This window comes from Harpegnathos saltator, unplaced genomic scaffold (assembly GCF_003227715.2).
Source record: "Harpegnathos saltator strain DR-91 unplaced genomic scaffold, Hsal_v8.6 scaffold498, whole genome shotgun sequence".
NCBI lineage: Eukaryota > Metazoa > Arthropoda > Insecta > Hymenoptera > Formicidae > Harpegnathos > Harpegnathos saltator.
In genome coordinates, this window is record NW_020230313.1 from 395,366 (window position 1) to 415,321 (window position 19,956).

The 19,956-nt window shown below is 43.3% G+C and overlaps 4 protein-coding genes across 11 annotated transcripts; 3 read left to right on the plus strand and 1 right to left on the minus strand.

Annotated features, from left to right (window-relative positions):
• The first annotated feature begins 394 nt into the window (after positions 1-394).
• LOC105188596 (formin-2) lies at positions 395-11,349 on the plus strand. Of its 3 annotated transcripts, none has more exons than XM_025302509.1 (11): positions 396-686; positions 2,834-3,330; positions 3,545-3,980; positions 4,349-4,555; positions 6,477-6,541; positions 6,647-8,006; positions 8,232-8,356; positions 8,449-8,733; positions 8,803-9,340; positions 9,401-9,654; positions 9,745-11,349. In XM_025302509.1, the coding sequence occupies exons 2-11, from the start codon at positions 2,911-2,913 to the stop codon at positions 9,904-9,906; spliced, it is 3,852 nt and encodes a 1,283-aa protein (XP_025158294.1). In that variant the 5' UTR covers positions 396-686; positions 2,834-2,910; the 3' UTR covers positions 9,907-11,349. The 3 variants fall into 3 exon arrangements, with proteins under 3 accessions (XP_025158297.1, XP_025158294.1, XP_025158296.1); XM_025302511.1 differs by lacking the exon at positions 396-686 and adding an exon at positions 2,002-2,191; XM_025302512.1 differs by lacking the exon at positions 4,349-4,555 and having other exon boundaries at positions 395-686.
• Positions 11,350-12,609: 1,260 nt separating this feature from the next.
• LOC105188583 (factor VIII intron 22 protein) lies at positions 12,610-16,276 on the plus strand. Its single transcript, XM_011150119.3, has 9 exons — positions 12,610-12,801; positions 12,879-12,979; positions 13,066-13,112; positions 13,250-13,452; positions 13,538-13,739; positions 13,857-13,959; positions 14,049-14,167; positions 14,238-14,523; positions 14,884-16,276. Exons 2-8 carry the CDS (start codon positions 12,894-12,896, stop codon positions 14,405-14,407), a joined length of 930 nt encoding a protein of 309 aa, XP_011148421.1. The 5' UTR covers positions 12,610-12,801; positions 12,879-12,893; the 3' UTR covers positions 14,408-14,523; positions 14,884-16,276.
• Positions 15,286-18,122, plus strand: LOC105188580 (UDP-glucose 4-epimerase). 3 transcript variants are annotated; one of them, XM_011150112.3, is made up of 7 exons: positions 15,286-15,474; positions 16,413-16,658; positions 16,819-16,932; positions 17,012-17,188; positions 17,338-17,518; positions 17,605-17,886; positions 17,958-18,122. In XM_011150112.3, the coding sequence occupies exons 2-7, from the start codon at positions 16,413-16,415 to the stop codon at positions 18,050-18,052; spliced, it is 1,095 nt and encodes a 364-aa protein (XP_011148414.1). In that variant the 5' UTR covers positions 15,286-15,474; the 3' UTR covers positions 18,053-18,122. The 3 variants fall into 3 exon arrangements, with proteins under 3 accessions (XP_011148414.1, XP_019699442.1, XP_011148415.1); XM_019843883.2 differs by having other exon boundaries at positions 15,405-15,474; positions 16,409-16,658; XM_011150113.3 differs by lacking the exon at positions 15,286-15,474 and adding an exon at positions 16,200-16,276.
• Mettl4 (Methyltransferase like 4) lies at positions 17,594-19,892 on the minus strand. 4 transcript variants are annotated; one of them, XM_025302515.1, is made up of 7 exons: positions 19,596-19,882; positions 19,414-19,477; positions 19,113-19,254; positions 18,747-18,921; positions 18,444-18,615; positions 18,160-18,360; positions 17,594-17,724 (listed from the first exon to the last, which is right to left on the minus strand). In XM_025302515.1, exons 1-6 carry the CDS (start codon positions 19,848-19,850, stop codon positions 18,176-18,178), a joined length of 993 nt encoding a protein of 330 aa, XP_025158300.1. In that variant the 5' UTR covers positions 19,851-19,882; the 3' UTR covers positions 17,594-17,724; positions 18,160-18,175. The 4 variants fall into 4 exon arrangements, with proteins under 4 accessions (XP_025158300.1, XP_025158299.1, XP_011148417.1 ...); XM_025302514.1 differs by having other exon boundaries at positions 18,160-18,335; positions 18,419-18,615; positions 19,113-19,477; positions 19,596-19,892; XM_011150115.3 differs by having other exon boundaries at positions 19,113-19,477; positions 19,596-19,887.
• Between the last annotated feature and the right edge of the window lie 64 nt (positions 19,893-19,956).

The following is a 19,956-nucleotide window of genomic DNA, read 5'->3' on the forward strand; positions in this document are numbered from 1 at the left end:
TTATTTGTACAAATTTTATGTTGCAATATAAAATAAACGATGAAGCCACTATTTTGCATTTACGATTCTTCTCACGAGTCACGAGTGCGAAGTAGGAGAGAAAGAGAGAGGGAGAGAGAGAGAGAGAGAGACTACTCTCGGCACATATCGCGGAGTTAAAATCGCGAGGTTCAATGAAGCATTAAATGCGAACATTTCCGCTACGCTGCCCGCAGTCGCAACTTCAAATCAAGATTTTCGAGTTTGCCGCCCGGGCGAATCGTGTCGCGCGAGGAAGAGAAACAATCGAGAAACGACGCGGCGATATCAATCGTCCCTTCGAGACATCGATCTCGAGAGCTCGACGCGGCGCGAACTTCGAGCCCTCGATGTCGCCGTCGTCGTCGTCGTCGTCGTTGTCGTCATCGTCGTCGTCGGGGTTTCCTCCCACCGTGTGTGTTCGATAAAACGCTCGTGTGGACTTTTTACCCCGTGCACGGGGTAGCTGCGTTTTCCAGGGAAACTGCGAGGCGATATTTCACAGTGTCGCGACCGGCGCGGAGCGGCCGATGAAAAATGCGCGGGGGACGTCGCCGGCGGGGACAATCAATAATCGGTGAAATGCGAGTTTTCAGTGGCACGCTCGCAGCGTACGGTGCAACTTATAATATGCCTGTCGGCGGTGGCGAAACGCGAGAAAGCACCAGGTAAGAGGAATGTTGTACTAACGGCGCTCGTTTCCGCGTCGCGCGTGCAACGCTCCTTTGTGTGTCGCGAGCAAATTACATCCTCTGTGCATCCGATGTTATTATGAGACACCGTGTGTGTGTGTGTGTGTGTGTGAGAGAGCAAGCAAGTACGCTCTCGCATAATCTCCTTGGCGAATCCGCGACGGTGATTCTAACTAACTCGTTGCGACGGCAATGATGTTACGCAGCTAATGTTCCGTCATAACGCGTCGCGTCTCCTCTCGCGCAAGTCGAGAGAATCGCAAACGTCGGTTATTATAATGTAATGGCGGTAGATAAAATCCCAGCCGAACCGGCGAGTAACCGCGCGCGACGGATCGCGTCCCGGTACGGTACGTTACGGTTACTGCTTTTCAGATTATCCAAACGCTCAAGTCTCTCAAGTCGTTTGAAACTTCAACGAGGAGGAAGGAGCTTTCATGCTTCATTGCTTTTGCCGATGCAAAATGGGAACCGCGCGGCTCGAACGTTGAAACGTTGTAACGAGTGTCGCAAAAGTATGAGTAACGGTGGGAAATGTTCTCAAACGTTCTCGCGCTTATCGTGGTTTAGCGTGGTTTATCGCGATAGCGGGTGCTTCGCGATTCTCAAGCAAAGTCGTCTGTAGCGCGACGATTCCCGATGTCTGTGATATTTCCCGCCTTTGAAGTATCCTTCGAGATTGATTCTCAGAAACATAATATAAGAGGAGACAACACGCGAATAGGCAGCACGATGATACCGCATTCTGCTTACGTGATCGACGTGTCACGTGGCGCGATGGATCGCGCTATTCTCGACAGTCACAATCGCGTGATGTCTGAGGCGGGTCGAAGACGTCGCGCGTGCATTTTCCGAGAAAATCACACGTGTATTCGCGGTGCTGCTAGCGAGGTGCGGGGCTGACCGAATGAATTACTCTCGACGAGACGCGCAACTTCGCCAAGTGAGAGAGGAGTGCGAAAGTGCGCGACAGTGATGCAAAGGCGCGAGAGTGAAATGCAACAAGAATGTCACGCTTGTTATTAAGCACGAGATGAATGCTGCGTATTGGTGTTCCGTATTATGCTTTTGCACGCCGGCGTAAACGACATGAGGTCATTCCGCGCGGGAAAGTGGGCCGTATTCGAGACGCTGTGATCGCGCAATTAAGAAACGAATCGCGCGCGCGATTATGGGAATCGTGGGTCCCTTGTCGATTTTTCGCGCGATTCTCGCTACTCCCCGTTTATCGGAGATGTAGATGAGCGAGAGAGAGAGAGAGAGAGAGAGAGAGAGAGAGAGAGAGAGAATTTTCACTTTCGTTTTTTCCTTACCGTGAAAGAAGGAGAGGCCTAGAGTTGCCAATGACATCGAGGTGTATACGTGTCCTAGTGATAACAAATCGATACTTCGGTATATTCAGGCATATTCAGTTGCGTCCAACGTGCGCAACGATACCGCGGACGCCGGCGTTGTGCGGCATTGTGCCCGTGTGACATAAGGTGGGTTATTAATATTGTTACCGTTCATAACCGAGAAGCGTTCATGCTGTCGAGTCAACGTCAACGTATGATTAACTGGAAAAAACAGCTACGACGCCTCCATTCATTCCCATTGCCCATTCTCACGCCCTTCCGCACTTTGAGTGCGGCGCGTTTGCGACATCAACCGGCAGGATCCGCATGATTTAGCATTGGACGGCGCAACGCGGTGTATACTCGAGGATTTTACTCTCTCTCTCTCTCTCTCTCTCTCTCTCGATCTATCTCTCGGAACGAGCATTACCTGCGAGATCATCGATGTTACGTAAAAAGCACTTACGTCGTTTGTGGAAACGCCGATCGAATGTAACCCTAACCCTTGACGCTTCTTCACTCCTGCGTTCCGTCGATTGGACCCACGTCCCCTCGTGCACCCGAGGATACGACAATTCTCTGCGGCTGCTCTGCGTCAAGTTTGACGACTCTGCTTGACGTTTTGTACAAGACGAGACAAGTACTTGTACTAAGCGGTACTAAGCGGAAAGTTGTCACGTCAAGTTGTGTCAAGTCGGCGGCGGAGTCGCCGAGCCGTCTGCGCGATCACGCTTAGTAAATTAGCTAGAGTCGCGAAACTCTCGTTTTGCCAAGTGTTTGCTTTCGCAGCGGCGACCGGCCGGCTTTCGGACGTCGGCGCCGAAATCGCCGCAGGTACCGCAGCTCCCCTCGATTATCGACCACGGATGTACGCCCGCCACGGTCAAGGCGCAGCCGCGGCCCAGGCGCGGCCGCCTCGATCAAAGCTGTCCGACTTCCTCCACGTCTGGGTCAACAACATCCGACTGCTCTACTCCTGGAGCAATTTGAACCACCTGGGCCACCCGCAACTACCGCCTGGCGCGATGGGTAATCTGCAGAGCGACGGCAAGAAGAAGCAGAAGAGGAAGGAGACCCCGGCATCGCCGGCGTCAACGTCCACGGGAGAGCTCGATGCGGCAGCCGAGGACCGGAAGAAGGATAACAGCAGAAGGGACCAGGCGCCCAGAGCGACCGATGGGCGCGATGGATCTCGCGACACCATCAGGATCAGCTTCGAGAAGGTGCAGCCGCCCGGACACGCCAAGCGACAGGCACCGCAGCCCCCGAAGATCGTGTTATCTCAGGTACGCAGTATCATTCCGTCTCTCGCGCCTTGTGTCATGGTGTCGAGCCATGATTTAACGAAGCTCATGCTCGTCGGGAACATCGTCAATCGTGTATGGGATGATGAAAAGAAGCGAGAACTAAGCGGCTGTCTCGCTTTCCACGGCACTTTTCGTATCGACCTCTGACTCGCTAATCGCGCGCAACTCACTCACGCCACTTTGTTGTAATTAGGACACGCAGAAAGATGAGTATCGCGATGACACCGCGGCGGCCGTGACGAAACCCAGTGCAAGCATGACGGAGACTTACCGCCCAAGCATCACGACGCCGACGACGACGACACCGGCGCAGACCCCGACGACGCCGCAGACCCAACAGCTGCCGCCGTTGCTGGTGACCGACTCGTGGCGTCTGGCCAACAAGGGTCTGGTCGTCACTGAGATGCCGACGCCACCCAGCCAGGAGTCATCGAGCGACAGTGTGTTTACGGATCCCGAAGAGCTCGCCTCCATCCCTGTCGCCACGACGGTCCCGACGGTGGAAGCGGCAAGATCACTAGCCGAGAAGAAACCAGCTCCCGAGAAGACCTGCAACAAAGAGGAGAAATCGTCCTTCACGATCTCGAGGCACAAGAAGATTCATCTCTCGACGTTGAGTCCGCGAATAAGTGAGTACCATCTCATCGACCTCTTCATTTTGTTGGAGATTTTGAAAATTTTCACTTTTCCTCCGGACTTTCTCCACCTCCTCAGAGAGGTCGTCCTCCTGTATCTCCTCGGCGTCAAAAGGACCAAAAGAGCAGAGAAAGTCTTGATCTTCGTCTTGATTCGTGCTTGTGACAGTTTTACGCGTACGTCTATGTACGTCTAATGGGTCTGCTTAATTGTTATCTCGTAATGGGCTCTGCCTCTTGAAGTGTCATTTCGAAGAAATGATAAAGCAATCAAATTTCTCGACAACCTTTCTCCTACTACGCGAATTAACAGCTCCAACAGCTTGGAGTGCTTATTAACGAACGTGGATCTTTGGACATAGCACTGAACGAGAACACAAACACATTGAGTCCGACGACGACGGAAGCGGACAGCGTTCTTCGAAGACGACACAGCATAACCGAGTCTCCCGTGAGCGAAGGTATCGTATTGAGAAGAGTGGCCAGTTTAACTCTCAATCGATCTACCAAGAAGAAGGCGCTCAAGAATATCGTTCCTCCGAAGATGATTCGTTACAAAGAATACGAAGGTAAGGTGGGAAGTGACCATCTCGGAACCAGAAAAATCGCCCAGTTCTACTCCTCGTGTTATTTGAATCTTGTCACCTTACCTTGGAAGAGTGTGTTACAACCTTTCCCCGCGTAATGATTCCCCTCTTCTAAATTCGAAGATCGACGCTTCACTTACTTATCGACCATCTCGGCAAGACCGTTTCTTCTTTTCCCAATTTATTCACCAGTTTTAGCTATGCGAGACGCTGTAAGGATTCCGCTTCTCAAATCAACACTCTCACAGGATATCGCGATATCGCGATTTGGGAAGTTTCGTTGTTTAAGCGGGACTTGGAAAAGCACAACTCCTCCTCTACCCTCTCATCTATTCGTAATAATAAAGATGACTTACGTGGAATAAGACGTCTCCGTGTGAGGGAGATAGGTCAGCGTACGACCTAGAAATCATCGCGCAAGAACGGCAGATTCATCTATCGCGACCTAAAGTGGATGTCTTATCTCGCGATACGGAAGAAAAGACGCGCGATAAAGTTACAACAGGAGGACGGTAAACACGCGCGGTCGTTCGTTTCTCGCGCACGATGACATAATTTACGACGTGAGATTTCCCACGCATCCTCGCTCCCGCGAGGGAAAAATCGCGAGCCGCCTCAAGACACCGATAGATACCAATCGCGCGCAATCGCTGCTAAGTAATCCGTTGAGAACGGGTGAATCAAGATAAACTGCTTCCTCCGAAGCCGCGTCGTCGATGTTTTTGAACGGCCAAATAATCCGTATCATCATCGTACAATCGAGGTTAGCGCGAATGATCGACGTCATACGCGTTTGTTTGATAAGTGTTATCAACGGGGCGTTCGCGGATTTATGTTCGGAACGTCGTGCCTTCCTCGTCGTTGCCTGGGAACGAGATGAGCAGCCAGTTCTTCGCGAAGCATCGCGGCGAAATAGACACCCGCGCAGGAGTCCGCGACATTGTATCGCGAGAAGTGAAGTGTTCGGTGACCGGCTCGACCGCTGAAATTCAGGGGTGACCACGAGGGAGAAAGACGAGACGGGGCGCGTGTTTATGTACAGGAAGCTAGTCATATCACGAGGAGATTCGGAGAGCCGGTCATCGATCTCTTCGAGTGCGATCGACAAACGGCGGAAATGATACTGACGGTGTCGCAGTGGCCTTCTTCCTCAAAGAGTAGGTTTCATTTTCGCGTTACCGTGACTGTGTCGAGATCAGAGTTAATTATATATCTCGTGTGTGATTGATATCACTTTGTATACCTCTCTGCGGAACACTCTACAAAGATCGCGCGATAATATGACCGGAGGAGAGGTGAGGTATTATCTACAAGAATCGCTCATCTCAGGAGTAAACGTGAGATAAGAGCGACACGGCGATGAAAATTTATCTTGCTCGCGCAATAAACATCATTAATTAGCGCGAATTCTAACTTGGCGAAGGCACAGGTGTCGTCGATAAATAGTGTCATGAGACACTGCTGACAATAGTAATAAATCAGAGCCACGGAGCCAGTCGTACTAAAGTCGAGATAAAAGTCGGAGACGCGTTTGCGGTCACATTCAAATTATGTGATATTCGAGTTTAAATTTCATCGCTAAAAAGTAGCGCGCTTCCCATAAACAAGCGGCTGGATTTGGAGCGACCACCTCTCTGTATTCCCTGTCCTTATGTAATTTCTCAAGTCAATAAATCGGCTCTTCGACGGTTTTCATCGAGGAAAAATTGCATCGACCGCGCATCGATCAAAGATTGTGCAGATAAATGATAGCACGGCCGAACACTTTGTACGTGCGGACAAAATAATGACGCAGCTTCGCCTTACCGATATGAAATTACTTGGCGCGATACTTGGCATATATTATCGATATTATTTCCTGTTTCGTGTTGATATTGACTAATTACATTAATGGGACTTTCAGAGCAACAACCTCGTGTGACTTCTACGGGGTCGGGCCAAAGTATGAAACACGATGACTTATCCACGGTAAAGTGTAATATTAATCTCTCATCTGTAATATTAATTTCGCAACGGTCAGGGTATACAACCGTCGCAATCGCTCACACACGTGAAACATCTTCTCTTGTTCAGATGAATCGGGTAGACGCGCGTTCGCTGACAGACGGACTGCTTCCAGCTCGTACTCGGTCGAGTCAAACTTGTCACGGGTTCTGTGAGGAGGAGGTGAAGAAACTGAAAGATGAGATCAAACGACTGCGCGAGGTGCCATCGAAAGGGGAGATAAGCACCAGATGCCAGTCTACTCAAACTTCACTCCCTAGAAATTCGTCGCCGGTCGACGGACACGTCAGTGAAGTGCACAATCTGAACATCGGTAACGTTCGAAGGTCGTCGTCATCGACGAAGAGAGACGTCACGGATTCCGAGGGCAAAGCGACTCTCGCGCTCTCCTGCGCAAACAAGACGCGCAACGATGACTTTATTGACTCGTTGCAACCACCCTCACCTCTGGAAGCGATCTCAAAGAGCAAATCTACATTAACCACGATATCAACTGCGTTGGAGAAATCCTTCATTCCGCCGCCTCCGCCTCCGCCTCCGCCATCGCCCTCGCCCTCGCCGTCGCCGTTTGTACGGACAACGGGATCGGCGATACCAACTACCGAGAAGACGATCTCGTCGACGTTACCCAACATTTCCAATAGGATACCTCCGCCACCTTCACCGCCGCCACCGCCGCCACCGCCACCGCCGCCACCGCCGCCGCCGCCGCTACCATCCTCATCGATGCTGATGCAAAATACCGCTAGTACATTCTTCCCACCGCCTCCTCCGCCACCACCCACGCCGATACCAAATACAAACACGATGCTTTCTTCTCCACCGGCACCACCACCTCCCCCTCCGTCACTGTACGTGCAAAGTGCCACGGGCGCGACACTTCCGCTGCCTTCTCTGGAGAGTATCATAAAAGCGGTGCCACCACCTCCACCCCCGTGTCCGTCTACGTTAGCACACGCTAGCGGCATGCCTTTCCCGTCATCATCTCCACCGCCGCCGCCGCCTCCACCACCTCCTCTGCCGCAGCCTGTATCCACCACTATGAGCGCGATCCCGCCGTCGTCCACAGCAATGCTGAACACGTGCGGGATTCCACCACCGCCACCTCCTCCTGCTCCTCCTCCTCCTCCTCCTACTTGTTCTTCAACGTTGTCATTCACGAGGACTACTATCGGTGGCGAGATGCTTTCGCCGCCACCACCGCCGCCACCACCACCACCACCACCGCCGCCGTTACTTGGAGCGATGCAAAGCCCGCCTGTTCCATCAGCACCGTCAGATATCGCATCTGTGCCGAGTAATATACCTCCACCACCGCCGCCCTTTGGGACATCAGCCATGGGTCCACCTCCACCGCCGCCCATGACACCTGGTCCCTGTCCTTTACCCGCTCCACCGGTCGGTGGCTGGAATCCGCCGAGCAGAGCCAGTGAGTTTCCAAGCTTCCAACGTACACGTGTACTCTCGATTAACACACGACATGATAATTTTCGCTCGTGCCTCTGCGCATCGTGATATCTTGAGGATTACTCACGAGTTTATCGATCGAACCGGCCGCTGTAACTCCGAATAATCGAGAGTATACCCCCTTGTGACTCTCCCCTAGTGGGATTCTGATATTCGTACCGCCTAACACAGTCCCTCGCTTTCGTAGTTATGAGAAAGCAGCCTTTAAATCCTGACGTGCCTATGAAGCCGCTTTACTGGACGAGGATTTTAGTGCCCGTAACTGCGAGTAGCCCAGATTCCGTAGATGCTGCTGAATCATCGCCACAACAGGTAAGTGGAAATTGACCCTGCTGATGGTGAAAGCTCTTCGAGTGTTTGATAACTATATATAATTTTCGTTTCGATCTCGACTGTCTTTTCAGTCGCCTCTGTGGTTAGAACTCGCTGAGGAAGAGATAAATATGAGAGAATTCGCAGATCTATTTTCGCGGCAAGTGAGACAGAAGAATCTGAGCAAGAAAAACGACGACGAGACGCCTAAGAAATCCAAAGTACAACCAGCGAAGATATTGGACTCAAAGCGCTCGAAAATGGTAGGGATTCTGGAGAAGAGTTTGCACATCGACTTCAGCGAGATCGAGAACGCGGCCTACAACTTGGACACGAGCGTGATCAGCCTCGAAGCGTTACAGCAGATCTACGAAATCGTTAGTAAATAATAATATTCATCATCGAAGATGTATCTTGGTGTCTGTAAATCGCTTTTCAATCCGTAGAAACCGACGGAGAAGGAAATAGCGGAGATCGCGGCTCACGAGGAGATGAATCCTGATATTCCCCTCGATCAGCCGGAACTTTTCCTCAAACGGTTATCCGGCATCAAGCACTTCTCCGAGAGAATAGCCTGCCTAATGCTGCAGTCAGACTTTCAAGACGCGATCTCGTCAGTCTCGTACAAGCTGAACAATGTGCAAACGACCTGCGAGTTCCTGATCAAATCAGAGTCCTTGAAGAAAGTGTTGGCCATTATATTGACCTTGGGCAATTACATGAACGGCGGTAATATGATGCGCGGCCAGGCAGACGGCTTCGGCCTGGAGATCCTCGGTAAATTGAAGGATGTCAAGTCCAACGCGCAAGGCGTCACCCTGTTACATTACGTCGTGCGAGCAAAGTTGTCCCAAGAGAAAGAGCACAATTTCGACGAGCCGCTACCTTTACCAGTGCCCGAGCCGGCCGACGTGGAGGCTGCTTCCGCGATCAAGTTTGAGGAAATAGCCAAGGAGCTCGATCGATTGGAGAAGGAGCTGCACGGTGAGTGATTGGCGCGGACAGTTTGTGTACAGATATCTTATATAAAATCAATCTGTTTAGCGTGCGCACAGAAATGCGACACGGTCGTGAAAGCGGACCCAGCCACGTCCAAGATCTTCAAGGAGAAGGTGGACTCATTCATGACGAGAGCGAACGCCGATTTGAAGAGCGGCAAGGAACAGCTGCTGGAGGCTAAGAACAAGTTCAAGAGCGTCATGCGATTCTATCAGTTCATCCCCAAAGGTGCCACCATGGAGACCGCGGAGCCGCACGATTTTTTCAATCTGTGGCTCGGTTTCTGCCGAGACTTTAAGGTAAATAGTTCAAAGTAACGTGAAGAATCGCAGAACAAGAAAATCCGAACTAGTTACAGATCGCGGATCTCTGTCCTTCTTTCTTTACAGGAAATCTGGAAAAAGGAGCAGCAGCGAATATGCAAAGAGCGGCTGGAGGAAGTCCGTAGAAAGCTCGAGAGTAAGCCCGATGTTGTGAGAGTGAAGCTGAGTCCTCACGGACTGAAGGCGCGACTGCAAAAATTAACGAACAAGAAACAAGCTCATAGATAGTCCCGTCGAAATAGGCATAAATCGATAGAGCGCTCCTCGGATCTCGGATCACAAATGATTCGCGCGTGCTAATCGTTTCCGAAAAATTTTCAAAACATCCTTATTATTTCGCATTTAACTCCACAACCGCGTGGCATGTGTTATGTGCGTGCGTGTGTGTGTGTGTGTGTATGTGTGGGGATTTATATTTATGTACATATTTTTAATTCGCACGTATTCGTTCCTTCCTTCCCAAATCGATCAAATCGATAATAAGAAATGCTGAAAGCGTTCAGCCGTTCTGTTCATCGCCGTGGAAATGGCGACCTCGGCAAATCTATTTATCTACTTTTCTTACAAATACTTGTTGCAAACATACGTTATATCTCGAATTGCTTAAAAACAGAAAGCGAAGCAATTTGATGCGTTCACAACAGAACACCAATCAATTACACACGGTGACATTGAGAACACTTAAAGCACGCGCAACGAAGTACGATGAATTTCGATCCTAATTTTCAACGCGAATTATCGATCACGAATTTTCCTTAGGCGATCAATCGATGAGATTCCCGATGAACTATGATATGCAAGTTACAATTGTTATACAGACTGAAATGTTATCGAGATGCACTAAAAGATATAATGTACACTTATTGTTAGATACATTTCCAGAACACTTCATTGATATCGAATACTATCGAGTAGTTTAGCGACAGATTTACGGGTATCGCTTGCAAATAAATTGCAATATACGTTTCAATCCCCATGTTACAGTGTAACTCGCTAATTATGAAAGACTGGGGACTTGTCTGGTGGAAGAAAATGATAAACAAGCTCTATTCCTTTTTTAGTCGCGCGCTCTATTTCACCTTCTTCTCTTACTACTTATTTTCTAATTGCTTGCTTACCGTTTAACGCAAAACAGATAATAGCGCAAGCTTCAAAGGAGAAGATGCTGAAGATGTGACACTAAAAAAGAAAGATTCATAGATGCTATACAAATATTCACTGTGGCTAGAGAAAGTGCGTGCCTCTTTGTATCGTACACTTAATCCATGAATTTTCATTCCTCTGAAGCAAAGACTTCAAGAGAAACCGATCTTGTGATATTGTCATTATTGTTACAGCCCGATATATTTTACCAATATTTATTTATTTATTTATTTATTTAACCGTTTGTGTTAATTTATACCAGATTGTTCTGGATCAACAAATAAGAATGTACATAAAATGTTGACTGTAAGAGAAAAATATCGATGTGTTTAATAAAAGTCCTTTATATGTTTAAACGCGACGCAGACGTACTCATTCTAAAGTAATATATGAGTATTCCGGCGTTTGCTATTACATATTCGCGTAAAAATGTTATCTAGAAATGAGGATTTGAAATTGCAATACAATGTATGCATCATTACGTCCAGAAACCACTGCAAACGATCAATAAACTTTTCATTGCCTCTCCTCATGCAAGTTTCTTTCCTGAACAGACGTGTCACATATAATATTATAAATATGTACAATGATAAAGAAAAATATATCTTTCTTTTTATATTGCGCGCGCGCATGCGTGTGTGTGTTGCAAAATCAAAAAGATGTAAAATTACATTTACAATATACACTCCCATACAACACAGCAACGTTGTTTTGCAAGATTGCAACATTGCAGAAACGTTGCGAAATGTTGCTGCAATCTTGCAGCAAAGGTAAAATGTCCGCTTGCAGCAATATTGCAAAGAAATATTGCAATAACATTACAGTGTAACATTGCAGCAATATTTATAATATAATTTATATGCAATAATGCTTTATATATATATATATATATACACATGTAGAATGTTCCGGTACGGCCGGGTAACTCTTGAAATATTGGTTATCGTGAAAAACTACTTCGAAAGTTGTAGGAAATAAAAAAGGTATTCAATGGTGACCTTTAATCTAGAAGTAACCTTCAAGGTCAACCCCGTTTTTTCAAATAGAAGCATGTGTCTTTGATAGCAGAAATCGAAAGAGCGTAAAAAATGTCCAGATATGTTCTCAGTCATGTTGACCTTTGACCTCTAAAGATCATTTCAAGGTCAAAGGTCAAAAGGTCATCTTTGAATATCTTTACTGCAATGTTACACTGCAATGTTACTGCAATATTTCTTTGCAATATTGCTGCAAGCGGACATTTTTACTTTGCTGCAAGATTGCAGCAACATTTCGCAAGATTCGCAACGTTTCTGCAATATTGCAATCTTGCAAAACAACGTGGCCGCGAACGACGACCATGTTTTTGATTAAATTTATTCAGGATACCTCTTCAGTTATCATATATTCCTGATGCAAAAGTCCGAAAACTGAGAAAATGAGAAATTTCTAGATTCCCGCCAGAAGTTCGGAATACCTCTTCAGTCATCATGTGTTCCGGATACAAAAGTCTAAAAACTGAGAACATGAGAAATTTTTAGATTCCCGCCAGAAGTCCGGAATAGCTCTTCGGTTACCATGTGTTCCTGATACTAAAGTCCGAAAACTGAGAAAAGAACAGACCAATGGTCTTTGTTAGCGTCTCGTCGGTGCTGGAGCCCAGTAGTTCGAGTCTCGGCTAAAATGAACAAGGTCGGTAAATAATGATTCGAGTCTCGGATAAATTGATTTAACCTAACCTAGATCTCATGATGATTTGAGTCTTAGCTAAGTTGATTTGAATCTCAGCTGAATTTATAAAAATTGTTGCTCTATGGTTTCAGTTTTGACTAAAATGAAGAAGAAAAATACAAAATAACAATGACAAATCTTATTCAAGCATTTCACACCTCGAGATGCTCCTCTTGTACCTGTAACTTTTATCGCACCAATTCAGCAGTGCAACCAGAGAGAAGAAGGAGAGGGGTCAAGCAGACCATCTGTAGATCTGCTGTAATCCCTGTATGTGTGAATGTCATATGCATTTTACTTGTTTTTCTCTGTCTCTCTCTCTCTCTCTACCTTTCTTTAATCTTTAGATTGTTAATTAAAATATGGCACATATTAATCAAAGCCAAGGAATAGGAGAGCCAGTAGATTTTTTGACGAGATATCACAATATCTCGAATAAATTAAAAAAGTAAAAACATTTTTCTTAATAATAATTAGAAACCTTTATCAATATTGATTAGAAAGTATTATATTTTATTTATATTAATCTTTTAGACGATTTTTGAGGAAACCAAACGTTGCAGAAGCATGTGAACAATTTAGTAAGTATTTGATTTACAGTAATATATGTATGATATATATTTTACTTTATATACGAATATAAAATATGGCTAATATAATGCCATATTTATTTTAATTATAAGTATCCAGCACATAATATAGATATATTTATTTGAAGGTGCTTTAGCTACTGAATGTGAACAAAAGGAATTATGGCAATATGCAGGATTGTGTTGGCTGGCAGCTGCTAGATGTCAAGGTACATTAGAGAATATGTCTTCTGAAATAAATCTCTTAATAAAAGCAGGAAGACAATTTCTCACAGCTGAAAAAAAAGACAATGATATAGGATGTTCTTCTATAGGCCAAGAAAACATACAGGTTTATATATATGTGTAAATATAATATTTTTATAATAAAAACCAAATGAAAAGAAAGACCTAAAGTGATTTTTCATATGTTCTAGGCTGCTGTAAGTTGTTTTAGTCACTCCATAGTCAGATGCAATAATCAACCAGGTTTTAATACAATATCGGCAGGTTTATCAGTAGAGTTAGCATTAGCATTGGGTCCAAGTCCTGCTGGTGTTCAACAGCTACGTAAAGCAATTGATATTTTCCCTACATCTAAGGCTATCAACACCCTGGTGTCATTCTACATAAGACAAGGTTGGTTTTTATTTCATTCTCATCATGTGTTATGAACAATATACTTATATCTGTACAGCCATTTTATATCATATTTAGTATTCAACGTTTTACACAACAATTTTATCCCATATATAGGAGATTATGTAACTGCACTACAAATAGTAAACGAATTTGTAGAATTTGTGGAAGCTTATGTCGTGGCTGGTGCTAGGGGAAACTATAATGCTATCTTGCACAAGTATATATTTTAATTCCATTATATTGTATATTATAATAACTTGTGTAATAGTGAGAAAAATGTATCTTTAATATATGTTAAAATTATAGGTGTGAAGTGACACGAGTGTTGCTGTTACTCATTCTTCAACCATCGCCACAGAGACTAACACCTTCCCTTGCTCAAGTTCTTGAAAAATATGCATGGATAGAAGAAAATGTAAACAACGGTATGGTATAATACAGTACTATTCCGAAATGGTTTATTTTCTGTCTTATATTTTCAACTTCACATTGTAGGTCTCAATATGAGTGAGGATGAATTATTATTACTACAGTCCTTGGTGCTAGCATGTCAGTCTCATGATTATCAAGCAGTATTAGACCTGGAGAGCGAATTATATCCTTACTTGGATACTGAGCAAAAGGAATTATTGCACAAATTGATACAAGTATTATCGACACAGTAAATATGCAGCGAGAGAATTCGACGCAACTTTTTTTTCTTTCCTTCAACATCGCGATACATTTGGTATTTTCTGTTGTGGATCGATGCTCTCCTTATAACGTCCACTATTCAGCAAATGTAAGCAATGAACAGCATCTATGCGATAATATTCTGTCAATTTCGGACAGTGGTTTGGATTCCAGTACAGTCCTCATGATCTCAATGAACAAAAAGGCATTTCTCCATTGTATCTTCGTTAAAAGCAATGAGAATACAAAGATTCATTTGACGTTCTATTCATGTTTATGTCGACAAATGAATACATGCCCTGAAATTACGCGAACTTAACGTTAATTATATTTTAAATCTCACAGGAATGTAAATTGTCGCAATTGCTCGCTAAATCAATACTTTCAGTATAGTATAGTAATGTGCACAAGTGCACATGCTACTAAAAAAAATCACGCACAATTGATCTGATTTTCTTTTTAACCGTAGACTGCCCTCGTGCGCACAAAGCTTCGCGCCGTGCCGTACATGTAACCCGTCGAAATCGAAAATCGGAGCACATTTCTCAAGACGAGCGGAGGATGCTTCCCGGCTCCTCGTCTTTCTCCTTTTTCGCGCGATTACGTTATTAGTCTCCTCGAAACAGGTTCCTGCAGCTAGACAAGCGATTGCTCAACGTCGAGGCCGACGATGAGTCGCTTTCTTACAAATCGGATAGTGTTGTAAGTGGCGAATGCGGCCGACGTAACTTGGTAGCGAAGCTCGCTTCGTGTGATCTCGTTCACGGCATAAGCGGCAGGTTTGTGTGAAAGGTGAAGAAGGAACTCTTTAGATGAGAATCATATAACGAAGCGAAGCAGAACTGGAAGGAAGGGCATAGTATGCGTATACCGGTACGACGATGTATACGGGGGCATTGTAGAGGAGGGGATGTCTCGCGTCCCACGATAAAGTCTTTCGTTCCTCCACGGCTACTATTCAAGACAGAGGCTCAGTCATCGCGCGAAAGTTCTCCGGAGTCCTTCGGATTGAAATCGTTGCGTTCCGCTCAATTATCTAGCATTTGAACCTTGGGTCGAGGTAATAATTTTTCCATTATATTGCTCAACTTCCTTATAAGAGGTCCCGTGTAAACCTCTACTGACTCTGCGTAACGAATGAAATATTAAAGATAGTATGTACATTGACGAAAAATTCCAGGAGCGACGCGTCGGTCTGATCATTCAGACGTGAGTAATAGACAGGTTCTTCGCGCGAACAATCTCTCGTGACTTGAGTGAAAAATCGACCCCAAGGACGCCTAACAATTCCTCAATTTAAAAGTCAAGGTCTGACTGAGAAAGAGACTCACAAGTCTCGTTTGAAAAATCACCCGAACGTTGCAAGAACGAACGAAATCGGAGATTAATTAATTATGATAATACTTAAGTTAGATCATATATCTTCAAATATCGTTAAATGATGATTTGCAATAAAATTCGCTCGTGACTTTGATAAATTAAAAAAACTTCCAGTTATACGCATTGTATGTGATGTAGACACAAATATATGCAACACTCGAAAGTGCGAGTTTCCGAGACATTTAAAATTTAATCAATCAAATTCTAATTGCTCGCTGTAGAAGAGATACAAGACAATTTTATGTACGAGCAGATATTACTTACCGTGTGCGCGTCGTTCCTTCGTATTTTCGTCAAACGGTACAAATACAACACTGCGTTCGCGCTGCTAATGAATTACCACGTGTTTCGGTGACCTTGAACTCTTTACTCACCTGAAGGAAGGTGAATGCCCCAAGCAGCTGCGTTTATCCGCTTGCAAGTGTGGTGTTTCTCTATAGATAAGTCCGGCCCTTCAATGGTTGTTTGCTATCTCACCAAAAGTATACTTCGATCGATATATATTATAAATATTTTATAAGGATTTTTATATACGTTTGTACGTAAAAAAGAAAGAACGGAAAAGTGTCTGGCGGAAAAACCCGACGGTTAAAAGTCAATATTATTCTTGTGAGAAAGATGACGGGAGACTGGAGGACCATCTTTGTGACCGGAGGCGCCGGTTACATCGGCAGTCATTGCATCGTCGAGCTTCTGGAGTGCGGATACGACGTGGTAGCCATAGACAACTTTGCAAACAGCGTGACAGAAATTGATGGTGAATCCGCGGCGCTTAAGAGGGTCGAGCAAATAACAGGGAAGAAAGTGACGTTCTACAATTGCGACCTGCTCGACAGAGAAAAACTCGAATCCATCTTTAACAAGGTATTGACGAAATCGCTTTTCACATATCTCTAAAATACCTGCAAACTATATATTTGCTTAAACGTCTCTAATTCTGACTATTCTCTTGTACGTAACGTAAAATCGCTCAAATCAACGATTGATTCAGCTGACCTTGAAAACAAGTAATTTCTCTTTTCAGCACAAAATAGATTGTGTGATACATTTCGCGGCTATCAAAGCAGTCGGTGAATCAATGCAAGTTCCGCTTCATTACTATCGGAACAACATAATCGGTGCTATCAATCTGCTAGAGGTAAAAAAAAAAAAACGAGAGATATACTAATGCCTTTGAAGCTTTCTCATAGTCTAACACATTGTCGCTCCTATGGCAGGTGATGAAAGCGGCTGGCTGTTTTCAATTAGTATTCAGTAGCTCTTGCACGGTGTACGGCGAGCCTACAGAACTGCCAATCACGGAAAATCACGAAACCGGTAATATCACCAATGTGTACGGCCGTACGAAGTACTTCATCGAGGAAATGCTAAAGGATATATCTAGAGCTGAAAAGGTGTGTACACGAAAAATCTCGAATTCATGCAAATCAAATATACGTATTATATTTGTACGATTAATTATTAAGTAAAAATGTTGCGTATCGTATTTCCTCTACCTTCTTTCTTTTTTCTCTCTTAAAAACTCCTTTTGTGTTTTTGACAGAGTTGGAACATTATATCCCTAAGGTATTTCAACCCGGTAGGTGCTCACAGTAGCGGATTAATCGGAGAAGATCCAACAAAACCATTTACGAATCTGATGCCGTATATTGCTCAAGTTGCCTTGAGGCACAAGCCGGAATTGATTATATTTGGTGGAGACTATCCTACGAAAGATGGCACAGGTTTATATTGCATTTGATATCAAATAAGCACACAGATGTAAGTTTAATCTATGCATAATATAATTTTACTTTGTTCTTCCCGTTAGGTATTCGTGATTACATTCACGTTATGGATCTAGCGGCTGGTCACGTGGCGGCACTAAACGCTTTGCATAAAGAGCATCTCAGGCTAAAGATTTACAACTTAGGTACCGGCAAGGGTGTATCTGTATTGGAATTAATAAAGACGTTTGAGAACATCACTGGCACTACTGTGCCATACATCATAAAAGAAAGGAGAGAAGGTGACATAGTATCTATGTATGCTAATACAGATCTGGCAAAGGAAGAACTAGGATGGACAACAAAGTACAACGTCGAGCAAATGTGTAAGTGACATTTTCAATCAGGAATATGTATGTCCTCAATAATTATGATAATTTTTAATGAACAATTGCAGGTCAAGACTTTTGGAGGTGGCAAACGATGAATCCACATGGTTATCGAACTTTGTTAAAGAACGGTATCAATGAACATTTAAACGACATATCATAACGACGAATTGTATTGAACAGATTATACACAAACGAAATTTGTAATAAAGAATCGTAATATCGTTATAAAATTTATGTATTTATGATTTGTATCAGGCTGTTTCTTACGTTTTATATTTTGCTCTCAGTCTCTCTTTTTATTGTCAGTATCATTTTCAACTTTCTTCTTACTTTCGTCCAGAATTTGATATAGTGACAAATGCTGAAACTTTAAAATCTCCAGACCCCAACTTGTCCACTCAGGCAGCAAATATCTCGCAAAGATTTCTAAACACTTTGGCTCACTTGGAAGATATTCCTTTATAATTTCTTAAAATTTAAATAGATTTACTTTAAAATACTGCTATAAATATCAAATATAACATACTTTTTATTCAACTTAATCATCACACCTGTTACAGGTGGCTTGTGAGAATGGACTGCACTAGGTACACTAACTACTAATTTGCCATCAGGAATATTCATCTTGTCTTCTTTTAATGCAGATCCTAATATTAGTAATTCATAAGGTTGCTTTCCAGGTGCCAAATTAAAATTACATATTGTATCTCCTGCTTGTGTTACCTGCAAAAAAAGCAATGACATGTAATTTCATACCGGCTATATTGAGTTATCATATATATGAGCAAGAATTGTACTATAAAATATGTACTAAAATAAGTACTAAAATATTGTACTAAAAAGATATGACTTACTTTGATCCAATACCATTTAGCTCTGTAAGTAACACCCCAAGATGGAAACATCTCATTGGAAATACTATTCAAATGGCTGGATGCATTGGTACACCATACAGCCACGATACCATTAGAATGCAATAGTTTGCCTACTGGTATTTTGGCTAATTCTTCATTATACATCATTTTGTAACTAAAAACAAATAATATATTGATCATTTCTCATGAAGCATTTAATGTATCAACAATTATATACTTATCTCTTTGCAAGAATACAAACAAAGAATAAGAACAAGTTAGACTTATGATTATATAAAATTAATTATTTTTGTTTTAACTTAAGATTGTTTTTTTAACAGTTTATATTAAATTATACAAAATCACCTAGCTTCAATGTACTTCATCTTTTTCCTCCTGATCGACTTATTCCACCAAGGTGGATCCAGTAATATAAAGTCGTATTGTTTATTCAACTCCATCTTCTTTTCTATTTCTCTTACATCATAGCAATAAAATGTGCATTTTTCTGGAAATACATATTTTTTATCATGGGCCTCAGATATAATAGCATCATTTGTGTCATTAGATCCAAACAAGTTTTCATCCTTGTGGCAATAAGTATCCAGATAAAATTTCTTAGAAGCCAAGCGTGCTGCTTCATTATTATCTGAAGAAATATTCTCACCAAAAAATCCCTTTAATCTTGCAGTAGACATTATTGTATTAAAGGTTTCTTTAATATGATGAACCTGCCAGAAAAAATTTATTTAAGATAAAAACTAAAATAAGTTTCGTAATGTATCAAGAATATTAGAAAAATTTATTTCAAATTTAAATTAAATATATATATTTTTCATTGAAACTTACTTCTTCCAAATCCTTTTGTGGCAATAAGTTTGAACGTTTTTTTCTTTTATTTTTACCATGTAATGAAATAATACTATCTTGAGCAATTTGTGCTATCTGATTTTGCCTCAAGTATTGTGAATTAATCTCGAATATCATCTTATTAAATTCTAGAGCACAAAATCCATTGTCATTTAGCACTTTCTTATAAATATCGTTAAGATATTGCAAATGAGATAAAATCCAGCCTTCTTTGCTAGTAAAAAGTATACTCATTTTTGTTTTGTTCCAGAATGTGTATTCCTTTATACATAAATTGCTTATTACTACATATTTTATATATATTTTATTATTATATTATGTCTTCTGTGATAATGTGTCC